The sequence below is a fragment of the Hermetia illucens genome, chromosome 4 (assembly GCF_905115235.1).
Source record: "Hermetia illucens chromosome 4, iHerIll2.2.curated.20191125, whole genome shotgun sequence".
Lineage (NCBI taxonomy): Eukaryota > Metazoa > Arthropoda > Insecta > Diptera > Stratiomyidae > Hermetia > Hermetia illucens.
In genome coordinates, this window is record NC_051852.1 from 52,774,117 (window position 1) to 52,800,369 (window position 26,253).

Below are 26,253 nucleotides of genomic sequence, written 5' to 3' on the forward strand. Positions count from 1 at the left end.
GATCTTTGTAATGGTCCGCTCGGTTGACAGCGATCGCTTTTTTTGCATCTCGGTTGACATTCTTATAAATTTACCAATTGGCCAGCGTTTTATCGTCGAGAAACTTGTGGTAGAGGCGTTTCTTTTCACGGACCTTCATTTCAAAATCGTCATTCCAAAGCCAAGTATCTCGGTTGATATGCCGCTTACCTGTTTGTCACAAATATCGACAATTCGAGGAAAACAACAAATGAACTCAATTGGAAAAGTGATGTTAAGGCTGTTAAAAAAAACGAGAAAACGATTGAAGAATTCATTCTGTGTCCACACTGCATCATTACTAAACGTAAGAGCTTGACCATGCAGTTACTGAATCGAGAGCGCTAGAGGCAGAGTCAGCAGAACCCAAAACTCGTGTAGTGTAGTAATATTAAGATACATCACAATGTCAACTGTACATCGCGTATTTTAACAAATTGTAAATAAAAATAAGAATAAAAGATAACTCAATTGCATAACCATGCAAACAAACCATGTCAACGAACACTCCAAAAGTATAGTAAACATATTGAGAATAACTCTATCGTTATCATGTACAGGAAGAACGAATTTGATCCATATAGGCAGAGCTTCATGGTAATTGGGAAAATCAATTAACTACCCTAGTAGATTATGTGGTCGAGAAATTTGAGTGTCGAATTACGTCCGTACGTATTAGCGGGTTTGCAATGAAACTGTTTAAATTATTGATGAGTACGGAATTAAATCATACAATTTATTGATTTTCGGTTTTGAAAAGTATATAAGGGATAATGATTTTTGAATAAATTTTCAACTGGATACAGAACTCGTGACTGTTAGTACCGACGCGTTATTATCGCGGCGAGAATTCAGGAATCTTCTTTGCTTGAGCATCAAATTGTCTAGTACAGTAAAGTATAGCGCCATTCTAACTTTTCAACACAAAAGATTCGCCCTTGAACTCCTCATTAACGATTTTTTATTAGAATGGAATAATCTGCCATCTGAGGATAAAGATATATTGAAAAGAATAGATGAGCTAATCCCTTGATTCCAGAGACTGTGAGAGGGCCTTAGCAGGCGCAGGGGAGTCAGCAAGGATTCCGATCTACAAGGGGATCTTTCGGCTACAGATACTACAAGTGACGACCCTCACTACTCTCATATATTACATACATGTCGATCCTGCCACAAAGGCAAAGAAAAAGTGGACTTCGGCGCAAAACCGGGATGTCTGGAGTTCCTTATTAAGGCAGGCCTAGACCGGACACCGATTGTTGCGCCGTTGATGATGAAAGAAAAAGTTGAAAATCGAAAAAAAATCGGAAGCATATTAGTGTTCACTAAAACCCCAGCACTGTTAAGGGCGACAAGTAGTCGCCGAAATATGAATACATTGCAACATTTAGTAAAGAATGAAACGGTCTTGGACTTTACTTAGTTATGCTAAAAAAGGATCCTAGCAGAAACTCAATAGATATTGAAATAACAAAAGTGAATAATTAACCAGAAAAACGTAAGTTTTTGTCTAAACTATTCACTTTTCCTTCATGATGCCTAAGTACTTACATATTCACTGTGTCTATATGCAATTTACTTCTCCTGTTGAAGGAAGTATAGAAAAACTCCAATATATGTATAAGATAACAAGTTCTTTTAATATTCATAGTTTGATAATATTTTTCTTATAGATTTTATCTACCTATTAACATTGATTACCACAAAAACGTTTGTATGAAAAATTTCATTATAATAGAGTCTTGAGAGTCGCTTTTGGTGCAAATATAAGATAAAATATTTTGAAGAATATTCATGAAGGCTACAATTCGAGAAAATAAATATCCTATATATCTCTTATTCATATATTCATGCGTGTATATCTGTATGTTTATCGTATGTTGACAGATCTTAAAATTAAATACTCGTAAAGCCCCCCCTACTTTGTCTCCTCGATTGCACTTATCCTCCCAGGGGCAATATAACTACATATTTGCATTGGAATGTTAAATGGTGCCCAGTTTTGATTACGAAACATTTATAGGACCATAACTATAAATCTCGAGTGTGTTGTTTATTTAAATTATTATGCACAAAGTGGTGGAGTTCTCGTGATACGTGAATGTGTTATTAAGATAGACTCGTACGATTAGACCATCGAATTGCTTATTCTCATAAAAATTTTGATGTAAAGAAATTTGCACTTTAAAGTAGTTCTATATACAGTTAAATATTGTCACTCCTCATCACAATTTGAAATAAAAGCAGTTTCTTTTTTCTTCAGGCACCTAAATATTTTGTGTATACATAAATCATTAAATGCTTAAATTGAGTCTTAACAACTTTATGCCTAGTACTTAGAGATATTAACAAAATATTCGAGTATAAATACGGTCATATGCGAACGAGGAATGTATATATTACATTTTCCTAGTCTATGGCAATTTAGATTCTTCCTTTATTTTGAGAATTCGAGAAACACTTACAAGCTATGAGCCGTTCGCATATCTTCTATATGTATTGAGATACGTACAATTTTCGCGTAATTTTCCCGGATTGGCGAATTGTACAGTATTGAAACGACCGCTAGTCCGACGTTCCAGAACTATCTATTGCTACTCGTGGGTAGAGCTGAAAGAAGAGAAGGAATGTAAAGTTGTATGTAGTGAAAATTTTTAAGAAATTGAATATAATATGGTATCAAGTGCACACACAGGCTTCAGTTGTAACGAAGTCATTAAGAAAGGAGATGGTAGTATTAATTGCGGTTTTTGGAAACAATGGTACCAAAGAAAGTACAGTATCTAGAGAGCAATAGCTTTAATTAATTCGCCACGGAAGTACGGGCAAATCAACTGGAAATACCAGTATTGTCAAATTGAGGTTAGCACCGTAGAATTTGACAACGAGGACGATGATGCAGACAAGGCACAGCTCACTCACCGACAAAAAAGTCGACTGTTAAGTCACTGCTAGGAAAAGGAAGTGTAAACATAACCAAATGCGAACCATTTGGTTATGTTTACACTTCGGACATTATAATCTCTGAAAGTCACAAGAATTTTCAAAAAATCGATGGAAAGAATAGACCATTGCATATGAAAACTTCGTTAATAAAAATAGTCATGGTTCTAGCAAAAACGATATCAGGCAATGGACTGAGAAGCAGGTTTGCTAATCTAGTTAACAGACACTTTTTTGGCGGACCTACCAAATAATTCCCAATAAACATCAAAAATATAATATTTCGGTGCTAACAATTTATACTTATATTGTCACTTTATCTCTATATCCTATTTCAATTTTCGCCTCATTATTTAGGTAATTTCCTTTAATTGAATATTATTTCTATGCTTTGGAATGACGATGTCCAAATGAATGACCGTGAAAAGAAACGCCTCTATCACAAGTTTCTCAACGATAAAACGCTGGCAAATTGGTAAATTTACAAGAATGCCAACAGGGAAGCAAGGAAAGCGATCGCTGTCACCCGAGCGGCCCACTACAAAGATCTCTACGATAAAATGGATACTCGGGATGGCGAGAGAGAGATCTGTATCGACTTATCAAAAGCCGACACAAGCGCACACAGGATATCGAAAACTGTTGCGTTAATGACAAGGACGGTACTTTGCTTACCGACCGACAAGTCGCGACTGTCCCATACCATGAAGATTTTTGAACGCATTCTTGAAACCGTATTCACCAATTCATTCATTTCTGGATGTGGAGAAGGTGTTTGACCTTGTGCCACATGAACTAATCTGGTATGCTCTACTACAACACCTAGTAACACCGCCTGTGGCGGGTGTATCAAAACCGCTTCGCGTCTCTGTCGGTGCTCATCTAGAGAGCGCCCTCTCACCACTTCTCTTTGTTCTTGTTATGGACACTGTCACACCGGACATTTAATGTCCAGCGTCCTATACACTGCTTTATGCAGATGTTTTTCTGGCGTCTCATAATAAAATTGATCTCGAGCAACTCGTCCAAAAATGGAATGATCGTCTCATGCAACGCCGTCTCAGATTAAATCTGAATAAAACTGAATTTTCGACGACCAAACAGACACTATAACTGTGAATGCCGGTGACCTGCCCAGAACTGAGCGATTTAAATATCTCGAACCAATGCTATCAGCCAATGGAAAACTGCGTTATGAAATTGCTTCACGCATTACCGCAAACTAGATGAAATGGCGTTTCACAACTGGTGTTCTTTGTGATCGACATATCAACGAACGTCTCAAATCTAAAATTTACCGCAATGTCATCTGCTCTGTCGCTCTCTATGATTTTGAGTGTTGGCCGACTATAAAAGACAATGAAATGATATTGCGTTGGACTAGTGACATGACACGCCTTGATCACATCCGAAATGAGGATATCCGCGATCGATATGGGGTTGCACCGATCGTGCAACGAATTGAGAGAGAGGCTTGGTATAATCATATAATTTGCGCTAAAGGGAATTCACTCGCGAAGATTAATGTGAACAGCGAAGTCGATGGTAGGGACCAAAAGCCCGATCCAAACAACTTTGGCTTGATACGCTGGATGATGATTTGAAGGCCCAACGACTGCATCCAGATCAGGGCTTTGATAAAATAAAATGCCGCAATCAGCATAACCCAGATTAATTTCACCGTTTTAAAGCGGAACGAAAAAGCCATCGCATCGCGCTATGGCTGACTTCGGACCACCCACTCATCCTTTTAAAATGGCATATATGATTGAGCAATGCAGAAAACTGATAACCAGATTAAGTGAGCAGCTGATCCCCCCAAAAAATTCCAGCCACTAAAACACCACTTGCAATATTACCATCGACTCAAGATAATGGATGACTAAATGGCTGAATATGGTCAACGTACAAGGCAAACCGTCAAAAAATCCAATACAATCATCACATCGCCTCCAAACGACTGAGGAATCAGATCATTTATGAGCAGAAGAAGAATGTACTAATTAAAATAAATAATTCAATTAGAATGAGTTGGCTTTTCTTCCAACGGTTTTTCGAGACTAATTGCAATTTCTTGAATGAAAATGTTTAGTTTATATTTTCTGCGTAAACTTACAAGGATATACACAAATAAAAAAAAAATATCGCAAGGATCAGTTCTTCTGTTTCTTTCTTTTATTAGGTTAATTCCTATGACTTTTTATAGTTTACTTCCTTTCATATTTCTCATGAATTACAATTTAATTCAATTGAGTTCAATGTCAGAACCTTTTTCTCCTCCTCCGGAGGGAACATCTGTTTTGATAAGCGCGGAGATGCTAAAACTGGAAAAGAAACTTAAAGGTTAAAGGATACAATCCACCGTGTAATTTTCCTGTTTTTCTTTACCTTCGCCGTCCAACATCATATGATTTCGTAATACAGATATAGTATACAGTATGGCGTAAAAATAAGTCAATACTTTTTGAAAGTGTAAAGATCCTCTCATTACAGCGCATGTGTCAAAGTTAGCAGAAAAATGTATTTATTAACATATTCTATACGATGGGAATAAGCCATTCGGTTTGAAATTTGGCCTCTTCTTCTTTCTCCCCCCCTTTCCTACCGCATTGACTCAATTTTGCATTAGGTCAAAAATTATTCTTATAATATTATTTGTAATGGGAAACTAAACTTTTGTAGCCATTCTTTGAACACGTGCTAAGCTACACAATATTATTTAGTTCCAATGAGCGCCCTTAGCATCGCAATAACAATCTAAGTTATTTCTGGCACCAAGGTAAATCAAGCCAACAAAAAGCAAAATTATTGGGGATTGGTCTAAAATCTGTAATTAAAATTATAAATAATTTAAATCAGACTAAACTATTATAAACCAAATTCCCACGCCAGAGGTCTCCAGCTGGCGTATTTTTTGGCGATTGTTCGTTTATGGTAGGCTAAAAAAGACTAAAAAAGCTATTGCTCTTGTAAATAATCCCCTTAGCATATGAAGATTCGAAGAGCATTGAAAGGGGTTGAATTAAAAGCTTTCATAAAGAAGCAAAAGCAGAAAATTTCTCCCGAAAATCTAAAAAAACCGAGGGTTTCCTTTTTGAAAAAGTACAATCATGGACTACTTGAGATTGGAGTTTGATCAACATTTGAGCACGGCACTGGGCAAAGTAACAAAATCCTTCAGAACCATTTCATCGGCAACCTATAGCAACCTGTAGCACGGTGTTGTTTCTTACATGTATTACCTCAAATGGATTCGAACTAATTATTAAAATAGGTAGGGTGATTTGTAATTTATATTATTTGGGTATTCTTGTTGGTAATACCGGAAGTTAGTGCTTCGGGTAAAAAAGTTTTGTGTTCATCTTATGTGAGAAACTTTCTACGCACATTTTCCATTCGTATATTAACCATATATTCCTTCATATTTTTTCAAACTACAAGATATACGTACATATTAAAGACGTAGATATTATGATTATCCTAAACAAACAAGCATTGCCTATTACCGAATACTATACTTATACACGCACGTATATAAATTGATCGTACGTTTCCCTGCGGCCCCTCATTTATATGAGTTAACTTTGATGTGGTATTGACGAATTGATATATTATGATGACGCCATACACGTTTTAGAATGCACGAAATTCACATAAAATGTAAAAGTTTCACTTTCTATAACTTTGTTAATAATGGTAGAATTTCCTTCAAACTTTCCAAAGTTGTGTCCGGATAGCTGAGTGGTTAGAGCACAAGGCTGTCGTACGGAAGGTCGCGGTTCAAATCTCGCTGGTGGCAGTGGGATTTGTATCGTGATTTGACGTCGGATACCAGTCGACTCAGCTGTGAATGAGTACCTGAGTCAAATCAGGGTAATAATCTCGGGCGAGCGCAATGCTGACCACATTGTCTCCTAGTGTACCGTTACGGTCTTGAATGAAGTGCTCTAACACACTTCAAGGCCCTGATCCAATATGGATTGTTGCGCCAACGATTATTATTATTATTTCCAAAGTTATGCCTTATGTTATCTCTTATACCACTACCGACTACTTCTAGCATGAGCTTAAGAGGGTTTTCCGGCTAAATTTCTAAAATATGCTAATATAGTATTATTAATTTTATTTGTGCAGTAATTGGAACAGAATGTATTTTGAAGTCTAGATACACCACTACGATTTTTTTCCGATTTTTCTATTCGATAGGTTCTAATTACGAGGCCCAGACAGACATTAAATCGATTGTAATAAGGTTTTGTTTCGCACAAATACTAAGGAATCGTAATTCGGTCGACAGGTACTTCGTTGGATCTGTACTTAGGTTTTGGTAGACTTGTACGATAGCAAACCGCCATCTTTTTGGGTTGTTTGATAGCTCTGAACTAATAGTTGACAATAATCAGGTTGGCCGCTTATTTTATGTATCTCCAACTTTCTTGTTTATTACAGAATCTGAAACTTTTCAAGAGAGTGGAAAAGAGATGTACATCGAAATCATGGGGGAAGGGCAATCGTCCCAAGTGGTACGGAAGATAGTGCCATTTGAGCGAGTTAATTGTGAATTTAACTTTTTGCATGGACGACGTCAGGACAGAAGTAAAATAGTCCAAGCGAAACAAACATATTGCTGCACGCTAAGTTTTGGTACCCTCACTGATAGAAATGTTCTGTATCTGTTTGATTTTGCATAGAGACAAATGGCATCGAGTTTGGAGGAAGAAGACTGATACTGAAGATAATACCAGCAAAACCAAGGCCCTCAGTCTGACAGCACGCATAGAAGGCGCTCATAAATTGAATATTATTATATTTAGGTAGTGTTATTACTACCGCGCCGCTAGGCGCATTAATAGCGGTAGATTTGTGTTTGGTGTTCTAGACATGCAAATATGTTCACACTAACTTCAAGTTAATTGTTCTGAGCCGATGCTCACAGCAGAGGCAGCGAACCAATGAGTAAGTACGCTAGTGATTCCAGGCGGAAATATAGACAGAACCCTTCTGTGGATACGGAGACGGGGTCCAGAAATAGACCAGCCCAGGTTGTTCATGGAGGGATGCGAACCCAAGCGCTCAAAGGATAGTTTAAATCTCACCAAGGAGAGGCTCCGGATCATAGTGAGAATACTCATTGGTCACTGGAGACGATCTAGCAGCGGTGTTGTAACAATGGGCAAGCTTTCCATCAAAGTACGTGACGACATGAGTATCATTTTGCAGATGGTCCAAAAGTGGTGCCTCCATAACCGACTCACAGTAATAATAATAACAATAATGATAATTGAAAACAAACTCTGCCGCAGCCGGTCCCAAGCCCGATTGTGAAAGGAGGAGGGATGAATAGCTTCAGTCTGAATGGCTGTAGGCCGCCACCAGCGTCTCACGGGGTAGGTAAGAACAGTGCAGGAACTTTTCAATCCTGCAGATTAGTCACTGAGAAAGCTATCACCACACCTGGCACAGTGTAAAATGCAAACCCAAAAATGAGAGGGATAACCGACGGAAATCATCTAACTTGGTGACTGGGTCGGGCTCCCGTAATGGACCGCACTGCGTCGAAACCGCTAATCGTGGGACGGTTCGACGTCTAGGCGCCACGACGATCAAGAGCATTGCTCCGCCTGCTGAAGCTGTTTCGCCACAACCTGTGGCGACCACTTCAGCAGGCTCGCGTAGGCTGCGGTGGAAATGGACTGAGGAAATGAACCTCTTCATCGTCCGCTCCTACTACGAGATAACGGCTGGGGCGGATACAACATCTTAACGCTCCAACAGAGCGTCCAGACAGTACAGTTTTCGGTGACGGAAGCGAAAGATTATTGGGGTGGACTTTGTGGGTTACCTGCCAAGCATGCTGAGCACGCTGAGTGGATCACCGCCAAAGGCACCCGCCATGACAATACGCCTGGCATGAATTTTGCGGATGTTACCGAAGAGGAAGTTCCACGAGCCATAAACAGCTCGAAGAACTGGAGGGGCCCAGGTCTGGATCGTGTATAGAATTTCTGGTACAAAAAGTTCACCAGTCCACAGGTTGGCATACAGCATAAATCAGGTCATTAGTCGACCGGAGGAATTTCCGCCTTTCCTCACTACCGGGATTACCTACCTTATCCCTATAAAAGAGACGCTGCGGGATCCTCGCAGACATATCCATTATGCCAAGGTTTTCGACAGCGTCCTCCATACGTTGGCTAATCGATGTCGTACATGTGTATCGCATTTATCCGAAGCTGATAAAGTTTTTTGGCAACAGTCATGCAAGGGTGGCACACCACCTTATCAGTGTCTTCATCTGAGGATGCCAATACCTCAGAGCCTATCCATACACGGAGAGGCACCTTCCAGGGGGATTCTTTGAGCCCCCTTTGGTTTTGCATGGCATTTAACCCCCTTTGATGGCTATTGAATGATGCTAGAGGGCATGGTTTTGCAATAAAGTATGGTCTACGTGGTAAGTGTGAACTGACACACTTGATTACTCTTAGATGACATCAAGTTGTATGCTGGTGCTGACGACCACCTGAGAAGTCTGTTGCGAATAGTAGACATATTCAGCTGTGATATTCGGATGGAGTTTGGATTAGACACGTGTCGAATCCAAGCCATCTACAAAGGTCATCCTGAGCCGCATGCCACCACCATCAGCGCCCCTTAAGCTTTTAAGTAAGTAGGATCGTCCGAGCGTAAATGCTTGGCACTTCCTGCTAGTATTAGGTAAAATCCGGCATCTGCCGAGATTGTGTCAACTCGAATATAATAATCGTTGGTGCCATAATCCAATTGGTTCAGTGCCTTGGAGCACTTCATTCAAGATCGTAACGGAACACTATAGAATTACAGTACCCTATAGAAGCCAATGTGATCGGCATGTGCTCGCCCGAGATTATTACCCTGATTTGACTCAAGTACACATTCCCAGCTGAGTCGACTGGTATCATCATCAACGGCGCAACAACCGGTATCCGGTCTAGGCCTGCCTTAATAAGGAACTCCAGACATCCCGGTTTTGTGCTGAGATCCACCAATTCGATATCCCTAAAATCTGTCTGGCATCCTGACCTACGCCATCGCTCCATCTTAGGCAGGGTCTGCCTCGTCTTCTTTTTTTCGAGTCGACTGGTATCCGACGTCAAATCACCATAAAAATTCCACTGGCACCATTGAGATTTGAACCGCAACCTTCTATATGACAGCCTAGCTCTAACCATCGAGCTATCCGGACACACACAGTTAAAAGACTCTACCAGTTATGTTCACTTAGAACGTTGAGCGAGAAGCTCCGTTACCCAGTCCCCATCAGAGATGGACACTCCAAATATTTTGGGAATGTGAAAGCACTATATGGAGGAACAATATCAGAAATTTTGTAGATTATTCTGTGATAGCTAAGACACATAGGATTTTACCGCACCGGGTTCACAAGATATAAATTAAAAGTCCATTTTGACGTATGCATCCGTTTTTAGGTTGCCAAAGCTGAACTCTGCTAATGACAAAAAGCTACTGATAAAAATCCAAAGATTTGGCAACCTAAGCATTATTGCCTTCCTGGGCACTTAAAGTTACCGCAAATTTATAACCCATTCACTTAGATGCCAAGTGACGCTAACGACGTACATAGGCTTGGTATCATTAGTGCTGGAACGATGACCAATCGTACGACATTTCGGCCTTTGAGAAAGATAAGTTTTCGATGACTCTGCTTTGGAAAGGATGAAGACAACATATATGCAACTATGCTCTCCAATGGCAAATCAATTATTTGGGAACAAAAAAATGTAACGCCACATCCCTGATAGAAAAAAATCCCTAAGGAGAAAGAAAAGTTCTGGGCAATGGAAAGTGGTTTCCAAATTATTAATAATTCACATCCACACCCGGTTCATTTTCCCAAACTGCTTTCCTACGAACATTTCTCCGAAGCAGGAGCCTCCACAGTCACTATTTACTAATTTCCATGGTTTTCAAAACCTGACTGGCAAATCGTTTTTTGGTGATCATAACATTACATTACACTCCCTTGGCTATCGGAGGAGAATTATGAGACATCAGTGCAGCAAACTTTTGACCATGCAAACCGTTTTTCAAGCGTCTTCCTATTTTCTGGACACAAAGTGAAGCTTGCTTTCGCCAAAAAAGTGGTCACGAAACCATGACCCCGAAAAACAGAGAGAAAAAAAGATAGAAAACTGCAACTTTGAAACCATTAAGAATTTTGCCGTACTAGGATCGAAAATCACAACTGATGCCAGGTATTTAGAAAACATCTGCACACGGACAGTCACTCGATTCTACTTCAGCTTAGAAAAACTGTTTCGTTCAAAGTGTCCCACCGCAGGGTCAAAGATTCGAAGGTACAAGTCAGTCCTTATACACTCCTCATTCCTCTTAACAAGAAGATTTTCGGCAATTAGCCGCGTTTGAGAGTAATTTTACTACTTACATCAAGGGAATAAACATTTCTCAAACCACTTTTTTATAAATAAATATCAATATCACAAGGGCAAGTGAATATATACGTTTTCTATTCATACATAAGCGGTTCAAATAGTATTAAACGGAGTTTCTCCAATATAAAGCCGTTTTACCAAATCGTTCCTAAAAAAGGGCAGCATATTCTACAGAGAGACCTTATTTGGGAACATTGATCAACAACTTCAACCGTCTAATTGCGTTTAATGGGGAAACGATTGCTGCTTGTTTCTTACGAAACGTCATTAGAGAAATTTGGACCACATCAGATGTGTTGACTCTCCCAAATCTCCTGTATAAATCCTAGATCTAAAAACTTGGTTATCCCGGCTTCATTTGTGAGAAGAAATCTACGAGGTATTCATTCAGAGATTTAAAAGGGCCAAATCAATAATAGAAGCGCAATAGAAGCAAAAGAAAGTTTTTGGTAATGAATTGATAATGATTATAGGTGAGAAATGAAACTTGATAAATTATAGGAACTACCAAACTTTTTCGAACTTCTTTCATTTAGTTCGAGTACGACTTCACATATTTTTATTTTATAAAACCTTTTACCTCAAATGGTTGAAGTATCCACCCACCACTAAGAAATGTCTCCTTATGGTCTTATATTCAACAAATTTTCCACATAATTAAAGCTATTGAAATCTCGAAGTAATTAAATATGCGTACTCACCCCAAGTAAATTGCGTGGTACGTAGCCCTCTTGATCATTTCTATCTTTTGCCCACCACCATTCACGTTCTGCATCATCGCCTTTTCGAAGAATGATCAAATGATCATTCACGGAAAAGCTGAGCTCATCACCCTGTTGGGCATCATATGAAAACACTGCATACACTTCGCCACCGTTGAGTATTCCTAATTTCTCTTGGATACCTAACAAAATAAATAAGATTAAGATATATTTTCGCTTTACTTCCAATACAAACACTTACTGTATAGGTATTCTGAGCAACCGTCAAATCCCTCTTCATCTTCTTCGCATTTTTCTGCTGGTGTTTCGTGATCGGATAGTGTCGATGCAAACAAACATGCTCCCGATTCAACCAGAAACTTAACCATGTTTAAATTATTGCAGCTTGCAGCACAGTGCAGAGGTGTCCATCCATCAGAATCTTGAGCATTAACATCGCAACCGAATTCGACGAGAAACCTGTATAAAAAATACCAATCATATTTGAAGTTAAACTTTTAAATGGTTTACACTTACTTCACTATTTCGAAATGACCGGCGCATATCGCATTGTGTAAGGCGGTTATTCCCTCGTCATTCGCTGCGCTAGGGTTTGCAACCTGCATTGCGGTTTTCTTAACTAATTCTAGTTCACCTTCTAGGCTGGCGTCTAAAAGCAGCGCCAACGGATCAAAGCTAACTCTTCGCGATAGTTTCAGTTTACTCTGGTCCCTCATTATATGTTTGCTTCTTCGTCTCGAGTCTTCGGGGGTCTTTTCCTCACTGGTTGCAGATGAATTCACTGATCTTTGAAGTTCTTCATTAGTAATTGTATCATTTGATTGCTGAGATCCGTCGTTCTCAGTTGATCCATCGTTTTCCATTTCTTGAAGTAAGAAGGATTGAGACACTTCTATTCTCTTTGCATTATACTGCAACGGCTTAATGCCGGCAGACGAAGATTTCAATTTGGGCTGTTCAGACAGCGGCTGCTTCTTTATTGTCAAAGGTCTTGCTTTTATTGGTTGGTTGTCAACACTTGTCGGAATGTGAGAAGCTCCTACTGGCGAATTTGTTTCCATCGCTTCAGGCGCCGGTACTTTATTTATAATGTTTACCACTGTGGGTAACGTGCTGGAATGTTCGGACGATGATTGTAGTGACTTATTAGGTTTAGGCGGCAAAGCCGGCCTTGATTTGTCTGCATCAGAGGCCAATATTACACTGGGAGCCACCATGTTGATTTTCGGCTTGTTAATCTTTGATAATGTCTGAGTTATTGAAGTTGGAGCAACACTACTAATGGGTTTCCGAGGGGGAACTACCAAGTTTCCAGAAGGAATTGGTGGCAAAACCTTGGATTTGAGAGCTGTTTTATTTTCGTTAATATCATAGCTATGTGCTTTTCCGACGTGTAAATGTGCAGTGTTAGATACAGCAGTTGCGATTGATTTACTCGCAGCATCTAAAGGAGTACTATACACTGTCAGCTGAGTATTCTCTTTGTCGGCTATCAAGTCACGTCCCTGTCCGACTTTTCCAGCTTTATCACTGTCGCATTCATTAATCTCGGCGTTGGTCGAAAATTGATTGTCAGCATCCTGAGCAGTTGAACTTGCTGTATCATTCGAGTCACTGAATTTCATGACTAATTTCTGTTGAGCGAGTTTGCTTTCATCACTTTCAGCAGAACTCAACACATTGCTATTAGATTGTGTAGGGTGTAAGTTCAATTTTAATTTTTTGAAACCTTGTGCCAGAGGATTTTCGAGATTTCCGTTCGCCTTATTTAGAGATTGCTTGGTCACTTCAGCGTTAGAGACAGACGACATATGAGCAGAATTATTTTGCGGAGTGTGGATAAACGGCTCCACTGCAGCAATGTTTCCACGCGGCACTACTCGCTGACAAGGATATACACTATTGGATGGTCGTACATTTAATGCGTTTTTATTGTTGTCTCTGTTCCTCGAACTTTGCTGCAGTAGTAACGCTTGGTTTGGGGTTTGCTGTATTGTTTGCTCGGTTGGAATACTAGGTGCATTCGTTTGAACTAAATTTGAAGCTTTTCTTTTCTGTAACCGCGTCTGTAACTCCATAATACGTTGGTCGACGGATTTCAATTCAGCTTGCCTTTGTTGAAGGGCTTCTCTTTGGAGATGTAACCGTGCATCTTGTTGAAGAGATAATTGGTTGCGGTACTGAAATCAGAAAGAATGCAGCAAGTTAAATTTTGGATCGTGTCAATTTGCAAAGATATCTTGTGTTTACCATTAAAACCGTACATATATTGATCACCTACATTGAGTAAGGTTTTCATAATAATTGTTGGCGCAACACTCAAATTGGATCAGGGCCTTGAAGCGTGTTAGAGCACTTCATTCAAGGCCGTAACGGTACACTTCAATATACTGACTCAGGTCACGATAACAAATCCCCTGCCTCCAGTGAGGAGTGAACCGCAACCATTCGTCATGACAGCCCAGCGTTCTAGCCACTTGAGCCATCCTGACTGCTACCGAACCCATGTAAACGAGAAGAGTTCAAGGTAATGGAACTAGTAATATCCTTCAATAAAGTAAAATATGCCGAGATCAAAAGAAGTGACAAATAACAATGCTGAAGTCTACCTGATTTCTTATAATGACAAATCGTATGAATACCAGAGCACTTCAATCTATAGAGAGGATAATTCGCTAGCTAAGAATGGTCGAATCCGATGGGAAAATATCCGAAGGCCGAGCGAAATGACGATGGTTTGATATGATTGAGTTTGTTTTGAAAATTCTCGACTCCATTTGGACCAAGCTTAGAAAGTGGCGAATCTTATCCAAAAAAGTAAAACCATGCATAAAGGAAATATACTTTTGAAGGCTTCGACTGAAACGCCATTCAGAGTGACCATCATGGCGGTTTGGATCACCTCGATACCATCGAAATTGTGCCCTTTAAGGTGGTCTTAATTTTCAATTCTCGAGGCGATAGCGTGGAGAACAAGATGCCGTTGAAGGTCCTAAGAAAATCTTTAGTACATGGCATAATACATAATGTTTTTGTTCAGCGCTGTCGCTGCTGAGTGTGAAGGTGAGCTGTGCGAATATTTTGCTCAACCATGTAATGAAAACAACAGCGTAAGGTAAGCCTGCAATCCTTATCGTCTCTTTGTCAGCATTTATTTTTAGGGCCGCAGAGCATACAATACGATAAATTTTAATTGATCGGCAAAGAACAAATAATCAAATCGATCATACCACGATGAGATTTAAGAGTTGCCTCGTGGCTGTAACCATTCCTTGACTACGGTATAGAGGGTCCCCAAGATGATAGTTTTCTCCAGCTCGAGCGAGAATTCCAAAGAAGCTGGATATTCTGGGTCTAAGCGAAGTAAGATGGTGGAACTCTGAAGAGTATTCCTCTCCTTGTTGTGGCAATGTGTTTTTGTACTCTGGAAAAACAAGTGGTAGCAGTTGCGAATCTGGTATCGGGTTGTTTCTGACGGCTACCACAAGATGTGCTCTCTTGACCTGGGAGCTGGTTTCTGACAGGATTCTGACCGCAGAATTCCGATATAGTGAGAAGGATGCTTTCTGCGAGCAATTAGGTCAGGAGAGGCTTCCTAAAAGGGATACTGTTATTGTAATGGGTGACCTGAATTCCAAGGGGATTCTGACAATACTTTGCTCGAACATGTAATGGACAAGCAAGGTCTTGGCAACCGTAACGATAATGATGGGAGGTTTGAGGATTTCTGCAGCTTCCACCGCTTCGTTATTTGTTGCACATTGTTCGAACAATCAGATTAACCAATTCAAAGTCAACAGTAGATTCGGGGATTGTCTTCTGGAAGTGGGTAACAAGAAAGGTGTTAATATTGGCATCGAAAGAGATCACCATCTGATGCTCACTTACCTTCGCTTACGTGTTGGGTCTGCCACTTCTCGCAGGGTTGGAGAGCTCCGACCCCCCAAGTTCAGCATCGACCGCTTTTATGAATTGGCTGTTGCTCGACAGTGGGAGAACTATCTTCCTGATCGGCCACATAGTGTGCACCACTACAAAAGGAATTTGTTATTGCCCTGGTCAGGGAAGAGGCAGAAGCATGCAATGATTTCTGAAGTTTATATCGCATCACAAAAGAGCTTGCATATGCTCGCAAACCTCTCCATGATCTTGTGCAGAACGTTAACGATCGGTTGAAATACCTCTTGTGGATGAAATGGTCAGTCACCATAACATGCGGTTACGAACTATTCCACCAAGCAGAAGAGAAATCTTTTCAGCCATCAATGCATTTGAACGGATTAAGCCGCTGAATTTCACGGTCTCCCTGCAGAGTTATTTATTGCTGCATCTGCAGTTTCTGCGTGATCAGGGCAGGGTACTACGGAGAAACTAATAGCTATCAACGGCATTAATGGCACAATATATCACATGCTGCATCAAGATAAAATTTCAAAGGAATTTCAAATTCAAAGCGAAGTTCGTCAGGATTGCAGACAACCTGCATCTTCTTGTTATCGTAAGACGTGGAGGAATTCAATGTTGACACTACTCTTTCTGTCGTGCTATATCGGAGTAGCACATGGGAAGTGACTAACACTCAGCCTTCGTGAACATTTGTTTAGGACTTATTGTCAGGGTACGCTGGTCTAATACTATTTCATATGAAGCACTTGGTCAGCGCACAGGCCTGTCACCCGTACACGATGTGACCGAAAGGCAGAAGTGGTAGCGGATAAGTCACATAAAATGGAGAGGGGCAATTCAATTACTGGCTATGTCATGCAACTGTTCTTCAATAAAGGGAAAATTTTCTTATTAAGCTGTTGACAACGATATTGACAGTGTACCAGACAAGGAACAAGGAACAAGCCGTCAACAAGTGGTTTCATCTCTGATGTATGCCAAACTGTCAGTTACACCCTAAGAGGGTGCCAAGAAAATCCCGACGGTAGATACGTGGGACCGCAACGACGAAGGTAAGGAAATGACAAATACTGTTAGTGGGGCGACCACAATGCGCTAAGGCTCCTACACCGTGACAAAGCAAAAAATGTCCAGAGTAACTGACGACGTGAAAAAAGAAATTCAATATAGCGCTGTTCAGGAAAACAGAAGTTTTCGATTTCGATACTGTATTCCTATCACTAAACAGTTTACAAGTCGTAAGTTTCCCGATGGTTATTTGAAAGCTATTAGCGGTAGACCTCTTATTTACGATGATGTGCCCGTTTTTGGATATCGAAGGAGCATTCTACAAAACATCGCACACAGAGATACAAGATGCCCTGAACAGCAAAGGAGTGAGAAACACTCTGGCATTCTGGATGGGCAAAATGCTAGAAATCAGGCAAATAGAAGTACCGGCAGGTACAAATTCTATTATCATGAACACCACTCAAGGCTGTCCACAGGGTGGGGTTCTATCGCTGATATGGAGTATGGTAGTGGATGAACTCCTGGATGTGTTAACAAATACTGGAATACAAGTCCAGGGTTACGCGGACGACATTGTTTTAATCTGTAGGGGCAAATATGAAGATACCCTATGTAATAGAATCCAAACTGGACTAAGGGTTACTAGTGCCTGGTGCAGGAAGGTGGAATGATTACCTATGAAGCGGTAATCTGGGCAGAAAGAACCGAACTCAGCACACAAGCCAGGGAATTACATAAGCTCCAAAGGCTGGCTTGCGTGTGTATCAGTGGGGTAATGAGGACATGCCCAACAGCATCCCTGGAGGTCCTTCTGGGATTAACCCCTCTCCATCTGCACATACAGATGCAGGCAAGGAGGGCAATATTCAGGGTGGCCGGTAGTATGAGTGAGGCGGGGAGCTGCCTAAATCGAAGGAAGATTGATATTCTTTCTAGGCGGTATCAGGCGAACTGGGAGAGCGTGGCTGCGACATACGACCAGCAACTGATTACTTGGTATACTGACGGATCCCTCACAGCAGAGGGAGAGGGTCCTGGTGTCATTGGTCCAAGGAAAATGTACTTGGAGCCAATAGGTAGGTACACTAGCATATTCCAGGCGGAAATATACGCCATAGACAAATGTGCCTCCTTTAATCTGCAAAGGAACTATAGGGGGCAGAACATAGCTATTCTCACTGATAGCCAAGCAGCGATCAAGGCACTTAGGGCCAACCAGGTGAACTCTAAACTGATATGGGAATTCCTTGAGAGACTGAATACACTCGGCTCGTCCAACAAGGCCTGGATACTTTGGGTTGCAGGCCATGCTGGGTTGGAAGGCAACGAGGCAGCGGATGAACTAGCCAAGAAGGGAGCAGGGACGCCTTTACACGGGCCAGAACCCTTCTGTGGAATCGGAAACGGTTTCATGGCTATGAATCTAAGAAATGAAGAGGTACGGTTGAGGGAACTATACTGGACGGGCCTACCAGAGATGGAGCAGTCCAGGGTGATTATTGGGGGATACGAACCCATACGGAGGGAGGATTGCTTAAACCTCACCAAAAAGAACCTCCGAATCATAGTGGGAATTCTCACTGGTTTTTGTCGGCTAAACTATCACCTAGGGAAGCTAGGGATATCTACGGACACTACCTGCAGGTTTTGTGAGGAGGATGACGAAACCTCTATACACGTCCTGAGACAGTGTCCGGCACTTGTGCAAAGTAGGTCGAGGCATCTGGGAGAACACTTAATACCAGATGCAAAGCTGTAAAATCTGGAAGTAGGGAACATACTAAAGTTCATTACAGTTATAGGCCTGCTTGAGATACTATGATCAATAGGTACACTATACCCAGTAAAAGTTCTTCAAGGACGCGGTGCGACTTTCCCTAAACAGAATAATAATAATACGATGATGAAGAATTTAAGAACTGGAAGGAGCACTTAATCGTGATATTCAGTAGTATCAAATCTGATGAAATCTAAGATCTAGTGAAAGAAATTCGGATATGGGCTGCTCCCTTAAATAAAAACTAAATCATCATCATCAGCATCATGGGTATCAACATACTCGAACGAAAAAAACGCGCAGTTATAATTCCTGAAGTACTGCCTCATCCACTCGATTTGGAATCATGAGAAGTCGAGACATGCATGAAGGGACACCTTGAAAACTTGGTCTAGAAAGAGTAGTCTATTTTAAATTTTCCTAAAATCACTCTATCAATTATTGTTGAGCAGTGCGTGAATATCAGATCAGCGGTTTCTCAACTTCATCGATTTCGAAAGGGATTTCGACAGCAAAAGTCCTTCAATCTAACTTTCCTTGAAGATCTGAAGGGATTCAAAAAATCATGATATCTTCTCTTGAACACCTTAACAACACTGACGACATCACTCAAATAGGATCTTGGTCCAACCCTGCGACGCGATGGCATTCGCAACCCGAGAATGACAAATGAATAAGTCGAACTAAAACTACATGGCGCAGCACAGTGAAGGAAAAGTTAATCCCCTTGTAAAGTCAAAAGCTAGGATGAACTTAAGGGGGGTTTTACAGCCAATTACTAAAAATTATAGTAAGATACTATTATTAACTTCATTTGCAAGGATACCGATATGGAGGGTATTTCGGAGCCTAGGCACCATATAGTGGCCTTTTGACTTTTTTCAGATTTTTCAGTTGAGTAGTTTCTAAGAATGAGTCCGTTGAAGAGATGACCATTTTCGACCACCCCGCACTCCCCACCTTTCCACCAAATGTCGAAACTTAGATCGGCTTCGGAAAGTACTAACTGAGACCTTTCATTTAATACCCCACATGACTATTTCGTAAAAAAAAATTACACCCCCCTTTGCATGTATAAGGACTGTATGTATGAAACTCACTGTATGTGTGAGTGTTCACAGTTCCCACCTTTTCACAAAATTTGGTGTCAATCGCTATAACCGTCTCCGAGAAAAAGGCGTGTGACGGACAGATACACAGACAGTAAACCGATTTTAATAAGATTTTAAAAAGACAAAACCTTAAAAATCAACTTGTTTAAATATAATTGTACAAAGTACAAATCATTTAAACCTCTTTCTAAAGATAATTTTCAATGTTATGTTTCAATAAACTACATACCATTAGTTCTCTCCTTAGCTTCTCCAACTCTCTTATAGATGGTGAATTATATTGCTGGTTTAACCCAGTCGCAGTGCTGGACAATATGTTGATTGTGCCTCTACGATCCCGTCGCAGTTCTTCCAACTGTCTTGTAAGTGCATCAACTTTTGCCACTGCCAGACTGAGTTCTTTTTCTTTTTCACTAAACAATGCACGTATTGAATCCAGGTCATTGTCTAAAAACAAAAAAGGAAATTGCAAACATTCATTAATAAATTTTCTTGCGATCAATAGAAAAGACGTAAAGCAAAACATAGGTAAAACAGGAAATTATTTATTGAGATGATCGTTTCCTTTACCAGTTATAGTAACAATACCACTCAATAAACAAAAGCCAAATTAAATGGATATGCCTATCACATAAAGTAGTAGTAAAACTAGAATCTTACTTAATGTAACGTTGTAAGTTTTCTGCAGATCAACTTGTCCTCGCAGCGCCCGCAATTGCCGCAACTTACTTTCCTGAGCTTCTACACGCTCCCGTAATCGTCTGAGCTTCTCCTCTTCTGCAACCGACGCCACATTTCGCGCCTCTTGAGCCTTTAAAAATCGCAGGCGTTGCTCTTTAGCAGCTAGCAACTGATGCTGCGAGTCAATTTGTTGCTGCTGTCGCAATGCCATTGCCCTGAGTTCAGCAGCCGATAGCCTTACGGGCACCTAGTTAAATCAAATCAGTAAAAATGTTCAATGATATAGACAGCGCAACTTATTACTTTACTCTGGTCAATTCGAAGAACCAGACAATGAAATAGATAAAACTACGCTTACCTCAGAGGCAATAACCTGCCCGACAGTATCCACCAACATAAGTATATTTCAATTGATTCCACCCAGCATCACGTGAAATCTTTCAGTTAAGAGATTGCTTCCAACTGATTAGAATATAAATCAATCGTTGTATGATTCGAGAATAAATTGAGTTTGTGATAAAATATCACAACATATTTTACGCCCTCGATGCAATAAGGCTTGAGTTGTGACTAAATTTACGTATATACGCCCCGATGCGTTTTCGTTGGCTCGTTTCGGGTTACTTCAGATGCTATTTGGACCTGAAAAGCAAATGTTCAGCATTGTTTAGAGTAAATTATAATGATACCTTCTATAACATATTCTTCTAAACAGAGCAAGTTTATTTGAATAATATTTTTAATGGTAAGAGATATGCTTCATCGCCAAAATTAATTAACCGCATTCTTATCTCCTCTAGCAAAATTAAAATTTGGCCATGAAAAACCACGAAGGGCTATAGGCTAAACCAATATATTACTAAAAAGAGTACGTCAAATTTAACCAACTGCTGAATCTTTGAGAACTTCATACGGAAATGTATGTTTACTACACACAATTATCACTAATTATGTTTACATAAAACTTTGTTTTTATAGATAAATGAAAATCAAACATTATCTTATTTCGAAATAAATGTTCTTTTTTGCCGAACAGATTTATGAATTAGAGAAGCAGATGCTTATATTGTTGCTGTCTACTAGCATACACCGGGTTAACCGAGTAATCGCCTTTCATGTGATGATCTAAATACACGGCTTAGATTTGAAAACTGTTTGAGATCGAAATTAGCAGAAAACGTATTATGAAACCTAACGCTTCAATCATTCAGCTAATGTTAGTTCTCGAAATGTCTGCGTAGTGTTTGACTAATCAGTTCATCAGAACATTCCACACTAAGTGCTCTATTACTGACTAATTACTACAATCAACACTTTCCTTCGTAAAACGTAAACTGTGCCTGAATTTATGAATGATTTGAAAAGCTTTTGAATGAATCGGACTTGAAATTTTGATACAGCAAGACTTTCAACTTCTACCGTTACAAAAATGCAATAATGAATTTGTGATACACGAAGAGAACACAAGAAAACATTGATACCTAGGCGAAGTTACGACTAAATAGGTTAAAGAAACAAATAAAACAAGAATAATCCATTTGTAGTCATAAATGTTTACTGGAGCCAAAGATGTTCCATTCACATTTTACTGCGACACGATATATGTATATTTAACAATTGCCAAATTGTTGTGAGTCAGATCGGTAGTTGAAATGATATCCGACTCTCCTTACTTTCCTTCTTGACAAGCTGTTATTAAATACTAACCATTCTGATTGTTCCTTAACAATCACTATTTCAATACCATAAAGTTAGTTTCTCTACAACCAAGTAGATACTAGTGTTTTCGCCGGTTTCATATCCCAGTCCGATGATTTTTAATATCCTCACAGTCGATATTCCTAAATAGCCAAATATCAATGTTTGCATGCGCGACCACTTTCAACCCAAATAATTATGTTCACTGCACTATAATCGTTTTTTTTTTCAGATATATTGCCCCTATAGCCTTGCCGGGATAGATCATCCTTATCCATACGGATTAATTGATTCGCCCACCGAATTTTATCCACAATCAAACGGTCGTCATATAGGCTAAGATGGTGTAACTGATGTCCATATTCCAACTGTTTTTCCATCGCTTGCTACAGAGAGAAATCCTTATCTATTGCTGTCTCGCCTCTTTGAAATGGGCCGATGATGTTCTCGGTGGAAATTTATCCATTCTATTCTGGTTGTTGAACAATTCATCAAAATAGTCAACACACCACTCCAATATGCCCATGCGATCAGATCTCGCTCTTTGTCTCGACAGGATGAGCATCGATGTGTATATAGCTTCATCCTACTGACTTACTGGGCACTTGCTCAATGTATTTCTCGAATTCACAGACTTGTTGGTTCTTCCAGGGCTCTTTTTTCTCTCTGATAAATCGCTCCTTCGCTCGCCGAAGTTCTTAGTCAAAAATACTATGCAAACAGCACATTCTTTGAAATTTTATGGGGACAGAAAAGTCTTGCACTTCTTTGACTGCGACGGGAGTCGCGGGAGCAATATTCCGCGCATAAGGGCTGGTGTTCTTGCCCCACGCGTGGTTACGAGTACATAGCGACGAGTTGCTGCGAGCACGTGGCAGCATCTGTCATAACAGAATTTGCATAACTGTTTATGGCTTCCCACATTCCAGCGAGTAGCAAAGGCAGAACTTCTTTAAAGATTCATTTTGGATTAATGGCACTGGCTCTTAATGGAATCACTGAGCGAATGATGCTTCAAAATTCCTCTATGGGAAGCTTGGTGGACCTACCTCGTCCCTACCCGAAAGGTGACAATGAGATTCCATGTCCCTTGGCCGCTGCAGTTACTCCTCCTGTGTATAGTCTTCTTGTTCCTAGTAAACCTCTACGCATCGCTTTCGGCGTAAACAAGATACATCCAACAGTCATTTTGTGTAACACTGCTAATTAAATAATCTTCTGTCTGTTGTCATTGGAAATTTTATGCAAGCTCAAATCATGAAATTTTCGAGGAAAGTTCAGAATTCTATCAGTAAGCGGATTCACATAAAAATGATCTGATGTCGCGCCGTTCAAACAAAAGTCACAGTACAATCTAATGTATTAGGTACATTTGTTTCGTGACAAGTTGACGCATTGTCGCCGTATTTTAGTCTGCACCACATAATAATAATATATAATAATAATAAAAAAGAGGGAGTAAGTTGCTCCCCATTTGGTCCGGTCCAGCATTAAGTTGATGCGGACTTAGGACCCCACAATTCTCAAAAAAAAATATATATATATATAATATAATTATTGAACCAGATTCAGTGATTTAACACCATTGAATTATTTTTTTACATTAGATTAAATCAGAAAAGGAACAATTGCAATATTTCAGAGGAATTATAATGTTTCAGATGAATACTAACTTTTCGATGAAACTTCCTTCGAAGACTCCTTCAAAAGAATCGTATGCGTGTTACAGCAACGCGATCAGGGAAGCAAAACGGAACAGTTTCAGGGAATTCTGTGAAGGGATCGAACAGAGCACAGGAGCAACCAATATTCTGCCTGCCACCCCAAAAACGGATAAAAGGGGAAGAAAGGAGAACTGGAAACTAACAAAAGAGGTATGCTCAGAAGCTAGGGTGGGCAATGAAAAACACTGAAATAACCCGGAGTAGATGGCACTTACCCGCCACTGATTCAGAGAGGCCTAGGAATCATTTTAGAGTCTCTTCTAAGGGTGGTAAGGGGCAGCATAGCCCTGGGATATATACCAAGGGTATGGAGCGGGGCAGAAGTGGTCTTTATTCCGAAGCGGGTCAATCCAGCCAAAACAACCATAGTACCATTCACTAGGAGATGTAAGCTTGATCACCTGAAGGCTATAAGATTACATGACATAGAGGCTAAACGAGAAACAGAGGTCAAATATGTGATGATTACCTATGGAGCGGTAATCTGGGCAGAAAGAACTGAACTCAGCACACAAACCAGGGAGTTACACAAACTCCAAAGACTGGTTTCGGTGTGTATCAGTATGGCAATGAGGACATGCCCAACAGCACCCCTGGAGATCCTTCTGGGATTAACCCCTCTCCATCTGCACATACAGATGCAGGCAAGGAGAGCAATATTCGGGATGGCCGGGAGTATCAGTGAGCCGGGGAGCTGCCTAAATCGAAGGAAGATTGGTATTCTTTCTAGGCGGTATCCCGAATTATTGATACCAAGAAATAAAATGACAACGAGGTTTCACTTTGATAAGAAGTTTGAAACACGTTGGAGTAACAAGACAAACTGGGAAAGGGTGGCTGTAACATACGATTTAAACCATCAATTGATTACTTGGTATACTGACGGATCCCTCACAGCAGAGCGAGCGGGTCCTGGTGTCATTGGTCCAAGGAAAATGTACTTGGAGCCAATGGGTAGGTGCACTAGCATATTACAGCGAAAATATACGCCATAGACAGATGGGCCTCCTTTAATCTCCAAAAGAACTACAGGGGGCAGAACGTCTCGTCCAACAAGGTCTGGATACTCTGGATTCCAGGCCATCTTGGGTTGGAAGGCAATGAGGCAGCGGACGAACCTTTACACGGACCAGAACCCTTCTGTGGAATCGGAAACGGGTTCATGGCTATGGCACTAAAAAATGAAGAGAAATGGTTGAGGGAACTACACTAAGCAGGCCTACCAGGAATGGAGCAATCCAGGGTGCTTATTGGGGGATGCGAACCCAAGCGCACAAACGATTGCTTAAACTTCATCAAAAAGAACCTCCGAATCATAGTGAGAATTTTCGTTGGTCACTGTCGGCTAAGCTATCACCTAGAGAAGCTACAGATAACTACCGACATTGACTGCAGGTTCTGTGCGGAGTGTGATGAAACCTCTATACACGTTCTGGGACAGTATCCGGCACTTGTGCTAAGTAGGTCGGAGCATCTGGGAGAACGATCTGGAAGTACGAAATATACTAACATATAACATGAATATTCGAGCTATTTAGGAAACCACTATCGACAAGAACACCTGCATTCCCTTGGACATCAATTTAAACAAGTCTATCAAACTTTTAGTCAGTCCTCGTTTACCCAAAGAATTGTATGTACGATGAAAATCGCATCACATCAACCGCGCTTTTTGACAAAAAGAAAAACAAATACACTGAAAGCATAAAATTTTGGCAACTAAAATCCGAACACCACTACGGCTGAGAAAAAACATGGCACTGCCTCCACCATGTCTTTTTGGATCGAATATTGATTAACACTTCCCGCAGGGACTCTGCCCACTAGAGATATGAAATCACTGCAGATATCGGCATTCAAAGTTTTTGAAAAATTCTCCCGGAAAACGTTATGTCTGATCAAGCCCAAAGTCAAAATCTGCAAATCGGACAGACAATTCGTGAGTTAGGCGCGAAGTTCAGTCACGCTGCTCCCACGGCAGAGGTGAGGCAGTGTCTGATGAATTGCCTCAGCCCTGGGCGAAACCGTCAGTCAATCTTTTTTTAATTTTCTAGATATTAATAAATTAATTAAAAATAACAAAAGTAAAATGTTTTAATTGAATTAAATGTGTTCTTAATTTTAAAATATAGTTCATGACCCCGATTAAGAAACACACTTTCTTGAAGATTCAAAGAAAATCACCAGCAGTTACAAGATAAGCGTCGT

The 26,253-nt window shown here is 40.3% G+C and overlaps 1 protein-coding gene across 1 annotated transcript in view; it reads right to left on the minus strand.

Annotated features, from left to right (window-relative positions):
- Positions 1-1,633: 1,633 nt before the first annotated feature.
- The window catches only part of LOC119654556 (apoptosis-stimulating of p53 protein 2), a 31,219-nt gene continuing 6,599 nt past the window's right edge, over positions 1,634-26,253 (minus strand). Inside the window, exons 3-9 of the mRNA XM_038060004.1 lie at positions 20,982-21,265; positions 20,603-20,870; positions 20,172-20,389; positions 12,653-14,316; positions 12,378-12,595; positions 12,116-12,318; positions 1,634-2,628 (exon numbers count right to left, since the gene is read on the minus strand). Coding sequence (XP_037915932.1) covers positions 2,584-2,628; positions 12,116-12,318; positions 12,378-12,595; positions 12,653-14,316; positions 20,172-20,389; positions 20,603-20,870; positions 20,982-21,020 — 2,655 coding nt within the window. The 5' untranslated portion in view covers positions 21,021-21,265 and the 3' untranslated portion in view covers positions 1,634-2,583. The remainder of the gene's footprint in view (positions 2,629-12,115; positions 12,319-12,377; positions 12,596-12,652; positions 14,317-20,171; positions 20,390-20,602; positions 20,871-20,981; positions 21,266-26,253) is intronic.